Source organism: Macaca thibetana, chromosome 7, assembly GCF_024542745.1.
Source record: "Macaca thibetana thibetana isolate TM-01 chromosome 7, ASM2454274v1, whole genome shotgun sequence".
In the NCBI taxonomy this organism is placed as follows: domain Eukaryota; kingdom Metazoa; phylum Chordata; class Mammalia; order Primates; family Cercopithecidae; genus Macaca; species Macaca thibetana.
The window spans coordinates 1,204,862-1,226,033 of NC_065584.1; the positions used below are offsets into that span (position 1 = coordinate 1,204,862).

The window sequence follows — 21,172 nt, forward strand, 5'->3', positions numbered from 1 at the left end:
ACAGGCGAGCTGCTTCTCAATAGATCTTTGGTGTTACCATCTCAATTCCTGAGGCATTGAACAAGTGCACCTAGGATTCTGGTTTCAGTGACTTGCCCCTGCAGGGTAAATTCTTAGTTCTGTAGTGGGAATAAGGGAGCTGGGTCTGAATACATTTCAGAAGTGTGGGCTCTTGTTCTTTCCTAGACAGACACTTGGGGAAAGGAAGATTTTTGTGACTGTCCCCTTTCTTGGGGAAAGGGATTCAAGAGAATAGGATAGTTCTTGAGCATATGATCCCTTACAATTTCACACTACAACATGCTTACCACACACAATTTCAAGCAATCCAATATGTACTTATATTTTCTCTTGTAATAGGTTATATATCATACTCCAGACTCTGCCATAGAAATACGTAATTTCAAACCCTGCCTTTGTTACTCTGTACAAGAACTTGCTTCTCCTTAAACTCCAGATTTGTTGTTTGCTAGGAACTTTAAATATTGGAAGTATTAAACAAAATTTTCAAAATTCCATCTTCTCTGTTTATCTGTTATGGTTGATACAGTTGTAAAAATAAGAAAAATATATATCTTTTCTATGTACATTTCCAAGCTTAATATCAGATCTTTAGTAAAACCTAGAAAAATAAAAAAAATCAAATATTGTCCAGCTGCTTAATAGAAAAACAAATTATGGTAAATTTGTCTGCTAGAATACTACCCAATATTTATCATAAAAAATTATGTTATACCAAACTATCAGGAAAAGTAGCTAATTGTTTTTGTTAAGTAAAGTAAGCCAAACAAATCAGAATATATACTATGTTATTTCATTTATATACATTCTGATAAATTAAAATGAATCTGCAGCAATGTAAAGATCAGTAGTTGCCAAGGAAAAAGGTAGAAGAAAGAAAGGGAAAACAACAAAGTATACAGAAGAACAAAAGGGAATATTGAGAATTCTCTTGTCCCCCTTGATAATGACGGTTCCATCATGTTTATCAACTGTACAATATAAACATGCAAAAGATTATCATACGTAAACTAAAACTTATAAAATTTATTACAAGCAAACACATGGATAATTAGACGAGAAAGGAATGATAGAAAGATAGAAAAAAATGTATATTGAATTTCAAAAATACCTAAGAATTAATCTGCCTAAATTCTAGTTCTCACCATATTTTAGGTGAATGCTAGAATGCAGCAAAATCACACAAGTTCTCACTACAGAAACTGGGCTTCACAACCATCCTAGGCATCCCCAGCTCTGTCCTGGAGTTGGTTCAGGGAGTAACTGGGGCCAGTGATGAGGAGCACAGGCCCAGATACCAGGGCTTACTCATCTAGACATGAGCTCTTAAATACACCCTTAGCCCATTTTCCACATGTGGTTTACTTTCACATCCGTACAGGGAGAAATACTGACTGCGACAAAACATAATTTACACATACATGTAAAAATAAAATAGGGTGATCAGTTCAAAGTGTTTATCACAGCATAATTTTATAAGACAGCATATTTTCCAAATACCATCATTGTCACCAAACCTCTGCAAGGCACAGTCATCTTATCTGGGCCCTGTCCTCTCCTCAGGCGTCCCACCCCAGAACTTCCTATATAGTAGGAGACATGCAAATGGGGTCCTCCCTCTGCTGATGAAAACCAGCCCAGCCCTGACTCTGCAGCTCTGGGAGAGGAGCCCAGCCCTGGGATTCCCAGGAGTTTCCACTTGGTGACCAGCACTGAACACAGACCACCAGCCATGGAGCTGGGGCTGAGCTGGGTTTTCCTTGTTGCTCTTTTAAAAGGTGATTCATGGAGAGCTAGAGATACTGAGTGTGAGGGGACATGAGTGAGAGAAACAGTGGGTATATGTGCTGTTTCTAATCACGATGTCTTTGTGTTTGCAGGTGTGCAGTGTGAGGTGCAGCTGGTGGAGTCTGGGGGAGGCTTGGTCCAGCCTGGGGGTTCCCTGAGACTCTCCTGTGCAGCCTCCGGATTCACCTTCAGTAACTCCTGGATGAGCTGGGTCCGCCAGGCTCCAGGGAAGGGGCTGGAGTGGGTTGGATTTATTAAAAACAAAGCCGATGGTGGAACAGCAGCATACGCCGAATCTGTGAAAGGCAGATTCACTATCTCAAGAGATGATTCAAAGAACACACTGTATCTGCAAATGAACAGCCTGAAAACCGAGGACACGGCCGTGTATTACTGTACTAGAGACACAGTGAGGGGAGGTCAGTGTGAGCCCAGACACAAACCTCCCTGCAGGGGCGCGCGGGGCCACCAGGGGGCGCTCGGGACCCACTGAGGACGGGACAGGTCCCAGGAGCAGGTGCAGGGGGAGGTTTCCTTTCTACTCAACTGGAAAAGTCAGGATTGTATTTGCGGAACTCTGGAGCATTCTAGGCTGTGATATTATATTACTTGTATTTATTATGAATTTATTATCGTTAGTATTTAAATTTTAATAATTATTAAAATTCTGTAAGTATTTTTAAGTATATACTTTCAAGAAATAAACATTCCTAATTATTTGCACTAATTCCCCCAGAATTTTATGAACATTTGTTGACATCAGCAACTACATAGCTATAGGGACATAAATCTATGGTCATAGAAATATGTACACGCCGGGCGCGGTGGTTCGTGCCTGTAATCCCAGGTCTTTGGGAGACTGAGGCAGGTGAATTACTTGAGGTTAGGAGTTCGAGACAAGCCTGGCCAACATGGCAAAAGCCCGTCTCTTTTAAAAATGCAAAATGTATCCGGGTGTGGTAGCACACACCTGTAATCCCAGCTACCCGGGAGGCTGAGGTAGAAGAATTGCTTCAAGCCAGCAGATGGAGGTTGCAGTGAGCCGAGATGGTGCCACTGTACTCCAGTCTGGGCAACAGGGCAATTCACCATCTCACAAAAAAAAAAAAAGAAATAAAAAGAGAGAAAGATGTATAAATACACAGACCTATGCATATATACTAGGCATTCATATTAAACATTAAAACAAAATAATTCCAAATATTTTCTGAAGAATCAAACTAATGATGGACTAAGTGTAAATCTTTAAATTCCTAATTGATTTCAGTTGCTTTTATTTGTTTACATGAATTGATTTCTAGTTGTTCATTTAAAAATAGCATATTGGTCATTTCCAAAGAGCTCAGAGTAAATTTCAAATGTCACAATAAATGATAAGAATTTGAGGTGATTAATGAAAACTATCTTAAATCTTAATTATCATAGTTATTCCATATTACATTCACAAATCATAACATTGTTTCTTACCTTGTAAATCTAAACAACCATAATTTGTGAATTTAAAAGAAATTTTAAAAAAAATTTATCCCAGATCATTCTTTTCTTGACTTCCAGTTCTCACTGGATCGTCTCAAGGGCCCACCCACACCCCTGTCTCCTGAAGGCTTCTGGGAGTGGCTGATGGATGCGCAGAAGCAGGATCCCCATGTGAGTCCACATGTCCTGGAGCCTCCCTCTCCTTGGATTAGGCCATCTCCTCGGGATCACAGGGCTCTTCATTATCCTCACCCCGCTGTTGTACCAAACAAGCAACATCACACTTCAATTCACCATGCTTTGTTTTAATTTTCCAAAATGACATGAAGGCAATAAATTTAACAGTAAGTTGATCAGAAGCTAATAGGTCGAGGCTTTTTTCATATGCCAGGTTTCTTCTCAAGACTTTCCCTTTGATAGGTATTTTCCATTTCTTTATGAGATGACATACTAATATATTCATACTGGAGATTCTCCTTCTAAGTAGGCTCTGGGTCACTCACTCCTTTTATAGTAATCACCATACAAGTCCCATATAGAAGGAGTTGGAAAATCCTGGGTTGAACCAAGATTGTGTACAGCCCTGTGGTCTTTAATGTCATGGAGTTAAAGTCAGTGAGAAACAGCTTTAGTTGTGCATGGTGACTGAATTTGCACATTACTCTAGCAAAGTTGCCTTCCCATGACAAATGTGAATGCCAATTATCAGATTAATATGAATGGCTTCACAGTAGGAAAACTGATATCAAAACCTTACATCCTTTAAATTAAATTCTATCTTTGACAAGATGGGGATGGATCAACACCCATGTGAATGTTGCACTTCAGGGTCCGGCACTTGGAAGAGCCCCTCTAGGGCACAGTGAAGGCCCCTATAAACGTGGCTGAAATCACCACATTCAATGAGTTTTGTAGAATAATTGCTGAAGAAGTCAGCTGGAAGTGCCCTGAAATCTCACACCTTCTGCATAGGGGACTCCAAACAAATTGTCATGCGCTTGAAAAACATGAACATGGAATTAGCACTCATGAGTTGTGACGATGAAACAGCTCTCTTCCAAGTTGCGGGTCTCTTTCTCTCCTGCCAGCAAAGTCAACATTTCTGCTTTCTTGTCTTAGACAAAGGAGTTACAACAGCTCCTTTTCTTTGAGTCACAGGCTTGTGAAGTCTCTCCCCAACAGCTGGGTTGTCAACTACAATATTTCCTAAAAATAAATAAAATACTTCATGAAACTAAATTCAAGGGGAACAAAATCAGTTTGTTTCCTTCATAATTTTTGTTTAAAGTGCTAACTAGTAAAGAAAGACTATTATATTTTATAAATTTTTGTTTATAATTAATTATTTTGAAGGGGAAATAATTTAGGGTCATTACATTGTATTAAATAACACATGTAGTGTTTTCAAAATAAATTCCCTCCAAATGCAGAAACACATTCTATGTAAGCTCCAGAGAAGAAATGCCCTCCAAGGGCCACGGCAGTCTCAGGAAAGCCTGAAATCGGTCTCTCCCCAGTTGCTAGGACAGGGGTCCAAACATGCAAATTTCCCTTCAATCTCTTGGGTAAAATTTCACTCTCATCATGTGGGAACTGATGAATCCCTTCTCAGACAAGACAGAAAATCTCTGGAGAAGGCAGAGCTGTGGTCTCACAGAAAATGAGATGTGCATGTTGACAGCTACCCAAGGTGAGTGTTTCAGATGTCACACCTAGGTCTTTGAAATATTTGTGACTGCAGGTGACTGACAGAAACTGATTGTCCTTGTCCCTAGGTATCCTGTCTCAGGTGCAGTTGCAGGAGTTGGGTCCTGGACTAGTGAAGCCCTCTCAGACCGTCTCCCTCCCCTGCACTGTCTCTGGTTTCTCCATAACAACCAGTAGTACCTACTGGCATTGGATTCAAAAGCCACTGGGAAAAGGGCTGTAGTGGCTGGGAGAAATAGGTTATTCTGGAGTCACCAGATACAACCCATCCTTCTGGAGCCACAGCAGCATCTCCTGTGACACATTGAAAAAACCGTTATTCCTCCAGCTGAGCTCTGTGACCTCAGAGGATACAACTCTGTGTTACTGTGTGAGAGGCACATTGAGGGAACATCAGTGTGAGCCCAGACACCTCCCTGAAGGATAGTGGAGCACACCAGGAACACTCAGGACACACCACGAATGGGGCCTAGACCCAGGGGAAGGTTTACGTGGTGACATTTTTTAAGGTATTGATATTTTCAATTACTATTTGGAAAAAAAGTAACATACTTATTTTAGGGCATGCATTAATCACGTCTCCATGATACTGCTTGAGGGATAGACACACAGATCAATGGAACAGAATAAGAGTGACTTTGGACAAGAACAGAAACTGTAAAACTTCTAAAGAAACATAGGGGACAAGCTCCAAGACAGTAGTCTGAGCAACAATTTTCTGGATATTATTGCCCAAACATAGGCAACAAAAGCAAAGATAGCAAATGGGGTTGCATCAGACTACAAACTTCTGCAGATCAAAGAAAATAATTCACAGAATGAAGAAAAATCCACAGGTTTGGCAAAAATTTTACAAAATTAGGCATCTGATAAGGGGAATGTATCCAAAATATATAAGAGAGCCAAACCACTCCATAACAACAACAACAACAAAAACAACAATAACAACTAGTGACCCTATTAAAAATAACCAAAATATTTGAATATACCTTTTTCAGAAGAGTAAATACAATTTGAAAACAGATATATAAAAAAGCTAAACATGACTAATAATTAGAGAAATTTAAATTTAATCCACAATTATCACCTCATAGAATGACTATCTTCAAAGAGATGAAAAATGGTAAGTATCTTTGAGGAAGATGTGAAGAAAAGGGAATTTTTGTACACTGTGAGTGAAAATGCATATTATTAAGGTGATTATAAATAACATATAAAAGCCTTTCAAAAAATAGATCTATTATAACATGCAGCAATGCCACTACTGACCATGTATTGTTTTAAAAATGAAATCAGCATGTCAATGAGATATCCACACATCCATATTCCTTGCAGCATTATTTACAATAGTAATAATATGGAAACATCTTAAATTCCCATCACTGGATAAATGAATAAACAAAACACAGTATATGCACATTGGAGAGATATTCATCCTTTAAAATAAAAGGAAACCCTGCATTTGTGACAGCATGCATGAATCTAATGGACCTTACTCTAAGTGCAACAAACCAGACACAGGAGTACAATAATTCCTAAGTTGACTGTAGTGTATTAAATTGTAGAATCACAGAAATAGGGAGTATAATGTTGGTTTCAAGGTACTGGAGGGATGGACTGGGAAAGGGGAGGTTTTAATCAAAGTGTAAAATGTTCCAATTGGACAGAAGGAGTAAGTTATGCACAGACTAACAACAATAGCCACAAGGTATTATGTATTTCAGAATTGCTAAAAAAGTACATATTAATGTTTTTCTCACTAAGAAGTGATAAAATTTTGAGGCGATGGACATGTTAGGTAGCTTGATTTACCCATTCCAAAATGTATACCCGTAGCAAAACTACATATCATATTCCATAAACACACACAATAAATACTTGTCATTTTTCATTAAATAATTTTTAAGTTAAATAATTGTATTAAGAAAACAGAGAACAGAGTACAATTGTAAGAAAATAGTTTATACTTATGTGCCTTATCATGAATTTGCAAAATAATATAGAAAGAACTTTTAACATTCAATAAAAAAGACAAGTCAACAAAAAGTGGTGTTAAAAAAGTTGTATCATCACAGAAGCTTCAGAAATGATATATAAGCATACAAAGAATTTCACTCTCTTAAAATTAGAATTCCATATGACAAGCAACTCCTCCTGACCTGCCTGGGTGGGAGGCACAATAAAGAACGCTAACAGTGATTTACTGAGCTTTATAGCTGTGTGTTCATCTGTGCTCGCTCAGTGGAAGGAATGGAAAAGAAAAAGGAAAAAGCAAAAGATGTAAGGGGGAAAAGAAGGAAAACAGAGAGAAAAACAGGAAAGTAAATGAGAAAGGAAAGGGAAAAAGGAAGGAAGGAAGGCAGGCATTAGAAGTCATTGCATTATGTGCAGAGGCAATCCTTGGACTCCTCCACATCCATCTCTACTCCAGTCCAATCAAAGTCCAATGAATACATTTTCTAAGTTAAAGAATTTTAAGCTTTTTAAGTATTGCTAGAAAAAACCACTCAGCTGTTTAAATTTTGTCATATCACTTCCATTATTGAAGTCAGTCTAGTTTTGGGGGTCTATCAATGCCATCAGCAAAAATAACACATGAAGAAATGACATTAAAACATACGAAAACTTTCTGAAAGCTCCATAATTCAAATCTGCATTCCCACTTTTTCCAAGCCCAGATCACTAAATATAGACCCAGAGTGAGCAGACCTTGCTCCTGGACATGGACAGAGCCCAGGACTCCCGGCAACTTGGACCTGGGCATCTGGTGGCGGGGCAGCCTCTGTCCTGAAGGGGGCGACATAGGCCCTCTGAGCCCAGGGGTGGCCCAGAGGCCACTCACAGGAAGGCGGGGAAGGGACTTCCTGTCAAAGTCAGGTGCTTTTTCTCCCTTCCTGGTGAAATTGATCGTCTTCCAACCACTGAGACCTCCTCACTCGATTGACTTTGTGGGACAAGTGACCTCTTTGTGGCCCACACTTGCAAAGCAGATTGAAAAGCATGGGCCTGGAGCAGAACCCAAGTGTGGGGTTGGCCACATGATGCCTCCTCGTTTGTTTATTTCATCTTCACTCTGAGCATATCACTCACAGGGCTCTGTGAGTTAAGTGGTTGTTCCATGTGCAGGACTGTTCTCCAGGTGGCCTCGAATACCCCAGTTCTCCTTCTTCCTTAATGTAGTTCTCAAAAATAACCATAGAATGTTCTGGAAATGCAGCATCCTGAGATAGGGAAGAACTGCCTGGAAAAGCCCAGGCCTTGCTTCTGTTCCTCCCAAAGGATGAAACATCTTGAGTTAGGGAGAAACTGCCAGGGACATCCTGGGCTTTGTTCTTTTCTCTTCTGGAAGCAGGATGTCCTACAGAGCTTTATCCCAGGGGGTCACTTAGTCCGTGGAGGTACACCACAGGGTGGTCTCCTGTCAGGGCCCTCGACTGTGACACAAGTGGGGCACAGGCTGACAAGGCTCCATCCACTGTAGGGAGATGTCTTGAGCCTTGGGAGACCAGCTCACAACAGATCCCAGGCTTCTGTTGTCCCATGCTGCCTTTCTATAAGTAAGAATCCAATTAATATAACGTGTTGCATAAGAGTGTGTTCTCCCTTGCTGAACTCAGACACATTGGTCAATTTTTAATGGTGAGCCTGATTTGTACCATGGCTTACAATATGCATGTGTAACTAGTCGGTCTCCCCCGTCAAATGATATTACTCCACATCAAATCTAGCTCAGGTGCCTTATACAGAACATTCTCAATTACCCTCTTCATTCATAAAATTGACTCCATTAATTTCAATTATCTATATGCTATGCTCACCTAATATGGTGTTATTCTCATGGTTTTAAACAGATTATGTTTAAATCCACTAAAATAACAATCATAAAAATTATATTTTGAAGTCAGGTAACATGTGTCTTCATATATATATATGCTTAGGATAGATTTGGCTATTTTGGGTTCTTTGTGTATATATATAAACACATATATATGTATATACATTCATCTATATATCCAAGTGTATGTGCGTGTGTGTGTGTGTATATATATATATGGATTTTCTTTTTATTTCTGTGGAGAATATCATTATAGTTTTCATGAGAACTGGATTGATTCTGTAGATTGCTTTGTCCAAGTGGATATTTTAACACTGTTGATTCTTCCAAAACATTAACAAGGAATATTTTTCCACTTTGTTGTGTCTACTTTAATTTATTTAATCAATGTTTTATACATTTTATTGTAAAGTTTTTTTTACATTGATGATCACACATTGTATGCCTGTATAAAAACATCACATGTATCTCAGAAATAGAAATATATACAACTATCATGAGGGCATAATAATAGAAAATTATGTGTGTGTGTGTGTGTGTGAATACATATATAATTAATTTATTTAAAGTCAGACGCATTCTTTTACTGCTTGGAAGGTCTTGTGTCTAGAGTATACAAAAAAGTTGTAAAAATCATCTTAAATAATACTAAAAATAGAATTATAAAATAATTGGAAATCTTAACACTTCCTCAAAGTAAATGCATGATTGACAAACAAAAATCTGAAAAGATGTCTAATATCAATACTCATGATTAACATTCAAAATTGCCAAAAAAAGAGCAATTATGATGCATTTAAACAGGTCAGCAGGTTCTCAAAATGTGCTATACCCGTACAATTAACACTATTCAGCCATAAAAACAAAGTGGCAATTAATTCAGGAAGAACAACTTATTTTTGTTAAGTTAAAGCAGATGGGCAAAAGAGACTATGTACTGTAAACTTCCATTCATGAGACCTTCGAGAAAAGATAAAGTGATAAAAATAGATTAGTGGTTGGCAGGACTTTTAGGGAAAGAGAATAATTTGACTTTGGAAAGCTCAGGGGATTTCGTTTAGAGTAGTACAAACTGTATGACATTGTGACATGGCTAATTTCTTAGTATGTTTGTTCTGGATTAACAACATGAGTTTCAACCAATTCATGGTGATTTTATATTTTCTGTTTGCTGAAGGAGACATGTTCATTTTGTAAAACACTTTGCTAAGATGCAGCTGAGAGGCTGTTGAAATGGGCACTGAACAAATTTATTAACTAAATTTACAAGAACAAATTATTTAGCAATTGGTGATTGAGTGGAGTCAGAAATTTCAATGAGATTGGGTGTAGGGATGTTATTCTGTAGGATCACGATGTTAAGGTTGTAATGCTCCCTGGTGAGAGACCACTAATTTTTCATGAATTTACTGAAATACAGGTAGGGGCAGAAGAAGAGTCTTAGTCACACTTCTGAGCTTTCCTGAACAGACAAAGGTTCCAGAAAACAAAGTTGATGTGATGTCCTCACAGGGACCACAGCCTCTCAGAGGTAACCTTGTCCTGGAGTTCCAGCACATCCTGGAAAGACAAGAACATCTGTCTCTGATTCTTTGTTCTGCACTTCCCCTGGGAATAACTTCCTCATTGGAATGTCTTCTGTTTAAGGAATAAAAGTTCCAGTTCCTGGTGTCAGGGCCCAGATCTACCTACTGGATCCAGCCCAGGGGAAAGAATATAACCTCCCAGAACATGATCTCTATTAGATATAACTGGCTCTCACCTGGTGTACTTTCTGAATGGCCATTTTCTCAGAAGAAAATTAAAATTGTTGAGAATTTCTCATAAGTGTTTCGCTGTGTCATTCCTCCTTGTCCTTGCATGTTCAGTTATGTCTGTCCAGATTCAACTTATATGTAGAGAGGTAACAGTTCTGCTTCCAGTAACAGGTGAAAGATTATGTCTGAGAAAACTTTGGGACTTTGCTCAAACATGTAAAGATCTTGAAAGTCATTGCCCCCATTTCTACAATGAGAAACAGCCACATAATCTGAACATCAGTTGTTTTTTTTTTTTATTCACCAAGTGTATTAAACCTTTTTCACGCATCTGATAAAGACATGACAGAGACTCTGCAATTTACAAATGTAAAAGTTTTAATAGACTAACAGTTTCACGTGGCTGGGGAGGCCTCACAATCATGGTGGAAGGCAAGGAGGAGAAAGTCACATTTTACATGGATGGCAGAAGGCAAAGAGAGCTTGTGCAGGCAAAGTCTCGTAATTTTGAATCCATCAGATTTCATGAAACTATTCCAATTAACAGAAATTGTCCAAAATGAAAGGGCCAAAGGCAAACATGTAACTTCAAATTTCAGCAAGGCAGTAAAATCTGAAAGCTCCAAAATAATCTCCTTTGATGCTGTCTCACATCTAGGTCATGCTGATGCATGAGGTGGGTTCCCATGGCCTTGGGAAGCTCCACCCCTGTGACTTTGCAGGGTACAGCCTTCCTCCTGGCTGTTTTCACAGGCTGGCATTGAGAATCTGTGGTTTTTCCAGGTGCATGGTACAATCTGTAAGTGGATCTACCATTCCAGGGTCTGGGGAATGGTGACCATCTTCTCACAGTGCCGCTAGGCAGAGCCCCAGTGGGAACTCTGTATGGGGGCTTCGACCCCACATTTCCCTTCCGCACTCCCCTAGCAGATGTTCTCCATGAGTGCCCAACCCTGCAGCAAACTTCTGCCTGGACATCCAGACATTTTAACGCATCTGCTAAAATGTAGGTGGAGGCTCCCACACCTGGATTCTTGACTTCCGTACACCCACAAGCTCAACACCAAGTGGAAGTTGCTTAGGCTTCAGGCTTGAACCCTCTGAAGCCATGGCCTGAGCTGTACCTTGGCCCCATTGAGTCACAGCTGGAGCAGCTAGGATTCAGGGCTACTACATGAGCAGCACAGGATTGGATGGTGGTTGGCTGCCCTCTTTGGCAGTGACTGACATCTGGAAGGACATTCTCCATCACATCTGGGGAATGCATAAAATGGTATGTGGATGTGGATGCCCATACCACACCTATGCTACCTTGAAGTCACCAGACAGAGAAGCTAGCCTGCATTCAGCTCCTCCAGAATGTCTCCCTATAGAAAATGCGGCCCACTGGCTACATAAGAGGATAGGACATCCTCTTGTTTTATCACTGTTCTGTCTTGAAAATCCTACTATATTCTCTCTACAAGTTCTTTAACGAACATGCAATTTTCAAATATTCTCTCCAAATCTGTGGCTTTTAAAAAATTTGCTTAACACAGCGTCTTATTTTTTTTACATAAAAACTTAAATTTTTATGTTTGAGTGGTGTTTTTTCATATTTGAGTGGTGTTTTTTTCATATTTGAGTGGTGTTTTTGGTATTACATCTAAAAACTCACTGCTCAATCCAAAGCCATCACCGTAAGTTTTCCATATTCTAAGTGCAGGCCACACTCAAGTGAGGAGTTTTAAGGTTCACTGATTTGAAAAAGGGGGAATCACAAGTGTTTCAAGTTATTCTTTGAGGGATACTTGTCTATTTTCCCACATGTGTCTTAGTTATTAAACCACTTCTTAATATTAATATGTATTCTTGGATATTTACTTTATACTTTGGGTTAAAACAAATGTTATTAATATTTTGTTAAAATTATTTTAGTACCTTTAGAAATGCTAGTGATTTTTGCACATTGATTTTGTATCCTGAGACTTTGCTGAAGTTGCTTATCAACTTACGCTTTTGGGATGAGACAATGGGGTTTTCTAGATATAGAATCATGTCGTCTGAAAATAAAAATAGTTTGACTTTCTCTCCTACTATTTGAATGCACTTTATTCCTTTTGGTGCTGGATTCCCCTGGCCAGAATTTCCAACACTACGTTGAATAGAAGTGGTGAGAATGAGCATCCTTGTCTTGTGCGGGATTTCAAGAGGAATGCTCCCATTTTATATTAGCCACTGATAGTCTTGAACAAATGTTTAATATACTTTTTCAATAGGATAATTCCTTAAATTGAATATGTATTTATATGGATAATATTTTCTGGCTTCCCCTTCATCCCTGCATGTCCCTGTGTGATTGTTCTTTTCAGTGGAACATGGACATAATCGATGTTCTTATTAACTATTTCCTCGCAATCTGTTGCAGAAATTAATATATGTGTGTATCACAGACCTTAATCTTTGGTGGACAAGAGCTAACAAAGAAAGGTACCAATTTTTTTTTTTTTTTTTTTTTTTTTTTTTTTTTTTTTTTTTTTTTTTTTTTTTGAGATGGAGTCTCGCTCTGTCACCCAGGCTGGAGTGCAGTAGCACGATCTCGGCTCACTGCAAGCTCCGCCTCCTGGGTTCATGCCATTCTCCTGCCTCAGCCTCCCCAGTAGCTGGGACTACAGGCGTCCGCCACCACCCCCGACTAATTTTTTGTATTTTTAGTAGAGACGGGGTTTCACCATGGTCTTGATCTCCTGACCTTGTGATCCGCCCGCCTCGGCCTCCCAAAGCTCTGGGATTACAGGCGTGAGCCACCGCGCCCGGCCAAAAGGCACCAAATTTTAACAGCCAGTACATCCCAGGACAACCTATAGAGTTACCATCTCCTCCAAACTCTAGTTTCAAGATAGCTCCTGAGTGATTTTTAACATGTGCCGAGCACAGGTCTTCCCGATTGACCCCAACACCAAGAAGAACTGGATGCCTGCAAGTAATAGGCGGTCACTGTTTCCTGCTTGTATGATGTCACAAGGAAGAGCCATCGGATCGTTAGTGTGAACGGAGCCAAGGTGACCATAAACAGCACAAGCACACCAAACACGACCTTCACCAACATGTCACAGAAGTCTGGGCAGTGGGCCGACAGCAGAGCCAACACGGTGTTTGGTTTGGGGTTTTCCTCTGAGCAGCAGCCGACAAAGTTTGCAGAGAAATTCCAGGAGGTGGAAGAAGCGGCCAAGACAGCCAAAGACAAGAACCAGGAGAAAATGGAGCCCTCGAGTAATCAACCCTAAGAATCCTGGTGTGGATTCTTCTACTCTGGCATCCAGTGTCAACGGGATGGAGGATGAAAAGGCCTCGCACCCTGCAGTACAGGAACAACAAGCTGAAGGCGGCCAGGACGCAGAGCGCTGCCCACGGGAAGAGGTGGTAGATGGAGCTGCAGGCCCGGCGGGAGAGCGACTCCGGCTGCCCACGGCGCTGCAGGAGTCGGCGGTCAGCGCGGAGCAGAGGAAGAGGCCGTGACATCCACAGAGAGAAGGAGAAGAACACGCAGCTGAGGAGGAAGATTGAGGAGCTGGAGGCGGAGCTCCAAGAAAAGGAGACAGAGCTGGAAGATCTCCGAAAACGAAGTGAACTCACACCTCAGCTCAGGTCAGAGCGCGAGTGTGTCTCCGAAGATGGAGGCCGCAGAGAGAAGATCAAAACCTGACAAAAGTGCGTTCCCTAAAGACAGAAGCTGAGGCGAGCCAATCCCGACAGCGCCACCTGGAGGTGGAGGTGAAGAGCTTCCTGGAGGTGCTGGACAGGAAGATCCATGACGTGCGTGATTTCCGCCCAGGCCTCGCCAAGCTGGGCACCAGTAACGAGGTCTAGACGAGGCTCACCACCCGACCGTGAGTGCCAAGTGTGTTTGTGAGACCAGATGGCGCTAGGATGCTTTGAAACAATTGCTTAATGGAGACTTATCAAGAGATAGAAAACAGGTTTCTGGTGGGTGTATTTTCTGGCCTGGGAATCGCCTCCATCCACGATATTGCCCCCTGCCACCCAATTTGTATGGTTGCGACAATATTCCTTCTCTTGGTTTTAATTTCTGAGCAGATGATTGTGGTGTGGGAACAGCACACAGTGAGGGTGCCTAGCACAATGCGTGACGCAAGGTATTTGCTTAATAAATATTTGTTCAATAAAAAAAAGAATTATTTTTTTCCAAAGCCCCAATCAAAACCGGGGCATTATTAGCGGTATAATAGTTGAGCCAACATTGAAAATACATTCAATTTAGTTCATGTGCTCTCAAATATCCTTTTTTCTTTTAAAGTTGTTCTCAGTTGTAATATCACACAAAATATTAGTAATTTATACTAATTACACAGTTTAAAATATTGTATAAATAATTTAGTGACATTTGATTGAAAAAATACATGTTCCACATGTCTTGACTATTTTTTCCTTCTATATGAAATGTATGTTTATTAATTATTAAGTTTCAGGTGTTACCATATTTTTGATTTCTAGTATTTAACTTTAGTAGGTATGCTTGAATGCACTTTATTAATTCATGTACTAAAGTTCATATTTTGGATAGGGTTTTAATATTAATTGTACTATTTGGTGAATTTTAAACTATTCACTTTTTTTAATGAGATAAAATTTACACATAAGAAAAAAATTCATAGATCTGAAATATATCACTAGAGAGTTTCTGGCAAATGTGAATACCCTTGTCCCCAACACCTAAGGTAGCCTAAAGAGCAAGTCCATACCCACAACACATCTTTCTCTGTGCCTGCGGTCCACTCCTACATGGGGGAAAGGTTTTGATTTCTGACACTATAGATCTAATTTTTTTCTATTTTGAACTTCATAGAAATTTAATCAAACATTATAGACCTTTTATTAGTAAGGGGCTACTTTTCTATTTTTGAGGTTAATTCATGCTATTTAATGTATTAAATTAGATCAACATATTGTCATTTATTCAATTAATGGACTGACTCTGATGTGTAACCTCAAAGTTTTCTTGTATGTATGGAGAGAAAGAGAGAAATGAGAGAGATTTTATATCTAAATCAGTCCATTAAGTAAATAAATGACAATGATTTATTTTCCTGTCAATGAACTTTAAATTTATTTCCAGTTTGTGACTATTATAAGCGGAGCTGTTACAAATATCTTACTGTAAATTTTCCTATGTTCTCTCATTTTTATTGAAAAAATATGAAGTATATTTATTTATATAAATATAAAGGGACCACCAGGTCCCACCTTCACAATTGAGGATTATAATACAACATGAGATTTGGGACAGGATACAGACCCAAACCACATCAGATATACATTGTAAAATGTTCATCATAGTCAAGGTAATTTGTATATCCACCTCCTCACCAAGCTACCATTTTATTTTTTTTAAATCTACTACGTGTATGTATATGTGTGACTGATGTGTGTATACATATATGCATATATATATATATATGTTTTTGTTTTTTGAGACCAAGTCTCGCTCTGTCACCCAGGCTGGAGTGCAGTGGCGTGATCTCAGCTCACCGCAAGGTCCGCCTCAAGGGTTCACACCATTCTCCTCCCTCAGCCTCCCAAGTAGCTGGGAATGCAGGTGCCCGCCACCACGCCAGGCTAATTTTTTGTAATTTTAGTATAGAGGGGGTTACACCGTGTTAGTCAGGATGGTCTCATCTCCTGACCTCGTGATCTGCCCACTTCGGCCTCCCAAAGTGCTGGGATTACAGGTATGAGCCATTGCGCCCAGCCTAAAGTATGTATTTATTCTAAGGGTAAGTTTAAATTTTTTCAGTTGCATTGAGGTATGATTAAAATATTTTAATAATATATATGTTTAAGATGCCCCGCTTGATGTTTTGATGTTGTATTAGTTCATTCGTACACTAGTATAAAGAAATGCCTGAGACTGATTAATTAAAAAAAGATATTTAATTGGCTCAAAGTTCTGCAGGCTTTACAGGAAGTGCAGTGGCTTCTTCTTCTGAGGAGACTCAGGAAAGTTAGAATTATGGCAGAAGACAAGGGGGAGTAGGCACATTACATGGCCAGAGCCGAAGCCCGTAGGACGTTGCGGGGGAGCGGGGGTGGTGTCTATACTTTGTTAGACAAACAGATCTTGTGAGAACTCATGTACTGTTGTGAGAATAGAACCAGGAATTGGTTCTAAATCATACATAAAAGACCCACCCCATGACCCACTCATCTCCCACGAGGTCCCACCTTCACAATTGAGGATTATAATACATGAGATTGGGAGAGGACACAGATCTAAACCATATCAGATATACATTGTAAAATGCTCATCACAGTCATGGTAATTTGCATATCAATCTTCTCACAGAGCTACCATTTTTGTTTTTTAATATACTATGTGTGTGTATATGTGTGTGTCTGATGAGAACACCTAAGATCTACCCTTTTAGCGAAAATCACTTTTACAATACAGTATTAAATACAGGAACACTGCTGTAGATCAGATCTCCAGAACTCATTCAACGTGCACAACTGAAACTCTGACAGTTTAGCCAACATCACCCGATTTCCCTCTCCTCCCAGGTCTGGTACCCGCTATTCTACTCTCTGCTTTCAAGAGCTTGAATATTTTAGATCCCACATGTAAATGAGGTCATGAAGCCTTTGTCTTTCTGCATCTGGCTTATGCCACATATTTCAGGCCCACCCATGTTGTTGCAAATGTCAGAATTGCCTTCTTTCCAAGGTGAATAAACTTCAGTTTTATGTACACACATTTTTTATACATTCATCAATATAAGGTCATTAAATTATTTTACAAATTTATACTTTTATAAATTACCTTGCAGAGAACATGTGTTTGACAGCTCCACCTCCTGAGTTCAATACATTCTTCTGCCTCAGCCTCCCGAGTAGCTGGGACTACAGGCGCCCGCCACCATGCCTGGCTAATTTTGTTTTTTTTTTTTGTATTTTTAGTAGAGACCGGGTTTTACCATGTTTGCCAGGATAGTCTCTATCTCCTGACCTCGTGATCCGCCCGCCTCAGCCTCCCAAAGTGCTGGGATTACAGAGGTGAGCCACCGTACCTGGCATGACATCAAAATTTTATTTCCTTTGAATATAAAACAAAAAGTGGGATCACCAGATCATATGATAGCTTTATTTTTCAATTTATTGAGCAGCCAATCCTACCACACCATATAAGGATTCCCTTTTCACCACATTCTTGCAAACATTTATTCTCTTTTGTCTTGATGATAATAGCCATTTTAAGTGGTGAAAGGTGACATCCCAGTGTGCTTTTCATTTGAATTTCTCTGATAATTAGTAATGTTGAGAATTTTTATGCTCTGCCTTTCATGTGTATGTCTCTGAAAATAAATCTATCCAGGTTTTTGCCCTATTTATCAGGTCATTTGACATTTGCTATTGAGTTGTATGGGTTATTTATAAATGTGGCTAGAACTTCTTGTCAGTTACATAATTTCACATAGTTTTTCCTCTGCTTTTGGTATTAAATTCAAATAAATCATTTCTGAATCAATGACAGAAAGTTTTTTCCATGTTTTCTATGAGTTTATGGCTTCAGGTTATGTTCATTTTTAGTTGATTTTTGTATATGGTGTTACAGAAGGTCTAACTTTATTGATTTTACAATTGGATTTTTAGTTTTTACCTCATTTATTGAGGAGACTGTCCCTTTCTTCACTGAGTGTTGTTAGCATGCAAAATCAGGGAGACATTTAATTTAAAAAGAAAATATGAGATGAATATTCCTGATGAACATAGACCTAAAAGTTCTCAACAAAATACTTGCAAATAGAATCCAGAAGCACTTTAAAATGTGATCAAGTGGGCCTTAGCCCTGGAAGGCCAAGATCATTCAACATCCACAATTCAGTAACTGTGATTCACCATGTAAGCAGAATAAAAGCAAAAGCCATATGATTATCTCAAGAGATGCTGAGAAAGCTTTGATAGGATCCGATATCCACTCATAATAAAAACTCTCAACAAGCTAGGTATCAAAAAATACCTCAAAATTATAAGAGCCATCTATGACAAGCCAATAGTCAATATTATACTGAATCAGCAAAAGCTCAAACCCCTTGAGAACTTGAACAAGATGAGGATGTCCTCTCACCACTCCTATTGAGCATAGCACTGGAAATCCTAGTTAAAGCAACCAGGCAATAACAAAAATAAAAGGGAGCTGATATGGTTTGTATTTGTGTCCCCAACCAAATTTCATGACAGATTGTAATTCCCAGTGTTGGAGGTGGTATCTGGACAAAGGTGATTCTGTCATGTGAATGGGTTTCCCTCTCCTGGGCTGCTTTCATGATAGAGCTCTCAGGACATCTGGTTTCAAAGTACGTGGCACCTCCTCTTTCTTTCTCCTGCTCCAGCCATGTAAGACATGATGCTTCCCTTTCTGTCACGTTTGTCGGGTTCGTGAGGCCTCGCCAGCCATGTTTCCTGTACAGCCTGCAGAACTTGAGATAATTAAAAATCTTTATAAATTACACAGTCTCGGGTGTTACTTTATAGTGTGAAAATGGACTAATACAGCATCCAAATAGGAAAAGAAGTCAATGTGTCTGTCCAAACTGATGATATAATTCTATGCCTAGAAAATTTTAAAGTCTCTGCCAAAATAATTCTAGAATAGATAAACAACTTTGGTAAAGTGTCTGGATACAAAATCAATGTACAAAAATCACTAGCATTTCTATACCCCAACTACTTCCAAGCTGGGAGTGAAATCAAGAATACAATCCTACCCCATTTACAGTATTCACACACAAACAGTGAAAAGCCTGGAAACACAGGTAACAAACAATTGAAAGATCTCTACAAGGTGAACTATAAAACACAGCAGAAACAAATAATAAATGACACAAATAAATGGGAAAACATTTCATGATCATGGATTGGAAGAATCAATATTGTAAAAATTGTCATACTGTCCAAAGCAATTTACAGATTCAATACTATTTGCATAAAATAGGGAGGTTTTGGGTCATGGGGAAAGGTTCTTCAGAAATGGCTTGGTGTCCACCCTATGGTAATTAGTTAATTGTTTATGTATTAGCTAATGTGACATCTGATTGTTCAAAAGGGTCTGGCAACCTTCCTTCCCTCTCATGCTCCCCCTTTCACCACGTGACATAGCCTGCTTCCCCTTTGCCTTCCACCATGATTGTAAGTTTCCTGAGACCCTCACAAGAAGCAGATGCTGGTGCCACGCTTCTCATACAGCTTGCAGAACTGTCAGATAAATAAGTCTCTTTTCTTATAAATTAACCTCAATTATTAATTTATAGCAATGCAAAATAGACTAATACACTGCCCAAAGCAATATATAGATTCAACGCAATTTCTATCAAGGAAACAAAATAATTGATTCTATATATTTTTTAATATCCTAAAATTTATACAGAATCAAAAAAGCCTAAATAGCAAAAGCAATCCTAAGAAATAGAAACGAAGCTGGAAGTACTACATTCTTTGACTTCAAATTGTACTACACAGATATAGCAAGAAAGACAGCTTAATACTGGTATTAAAAAAAAAAAAAAGATTAATGTAACCGCATACAGAGCCCAGAAATAAAGCTAAATGTGTACAACCTACTGCTCTTTGACAAAACTGGAAAAAATATACATTGGAGAAACAACCCTGTATTCAATAAGTGGTGCTGGGAAAATTGGATATCCACATGTAGAAGAAGAAAACCAGACTTGTATCTCACCATAGACAAAAATTAACTGAATATGGATGTGATATTTAAATGTATAAACTGAAACTATAAAAATACTTGAAGAAAATGTAGGAAAAAGGATAATTGACCTAGGAAAAAAAAAAAAAGACTAAGACTTCAAAAGCAACTGGAATGAAAACAAAAATAGACAAATGGGATTTAACTGAACTAAAAATCTGCACAGAAAATCAAATAATCAACATGGTGAACAACCAACCTGCAGAATGGTAGAAGGTATCATCTCACCTCAGTTAAAATGTCTGTTATCAAAAAAGAAAAATAAACACTAACATGCTGGTAAGGATTCAGAGAAAAGAAAACTTTTATGCATTGTTGGAGAAAATGTAAACTAGTACAGTCACTATGGAGAGCAGTGTGGAGGTACCTCAGAAAACTGCAAACACAACTACTATATGATCCAGCAATTCCACTACTGCAAATTGATCCAAAGAACATCATTATATCAGAGATTTCTGCACCCAGATGTATATGGCAGGACCTTTCACAAGAGCCAAGATATGAAATCAAACCAGGTGTTGGAAAAGAGATGAATGGTTAAAGATAGTGTGGTGCAGATACATGATGAAATACTATCATTCATAAGAAGGGAAATCCTGTCATTTGTGGCAATGAGGATGGAACTAGAGGACATTATGCAAAATGAAATAAGCCAGGAACAGAAAGTAACACACTTTGTTTTCTCACTCATACGTGGAAGCAAAAAGATTAGTTTCATAGAAGTAAAGATTACAACAGGATACTAGAGGCTGGGAAGTGTGGGGGAAGAGGGCAAGATAGGCAGAGATTTGTAAAAGAATACAACATTAGAGTTAGGTAGGAGGGTTG

At 39.0% G+C, this 21,172-nt stretch overlaps 1 pseudogene and 2 gene segments (V, D, J or C); all 3 read left to right on the forward strand.

Moving 5' to 3' along the window:
- The window catches only part of LOC126958568 (immunoglobulin heavy constant gamma 1-like), a 510,670-nt gene that overhangs the window by 29,446 nt on the left and 460,052 nt on the right, over positions 1–21,172 (forward strand).
- On the forward strand, positions 1,669–2,328 carry LOC126958618 (immunoglobulin heavy variable 3-15-like). The segment is given in 2 exon segments: positions 1,669–1,799; positions 1,902–2,328. Coding segments are annotated over 2 exon segments (447 nt in total).
- On the forward strand, positions 4,870–14,809 carry LOC126959957 (homer protein homolog 2-like; annotated as a pseudogene).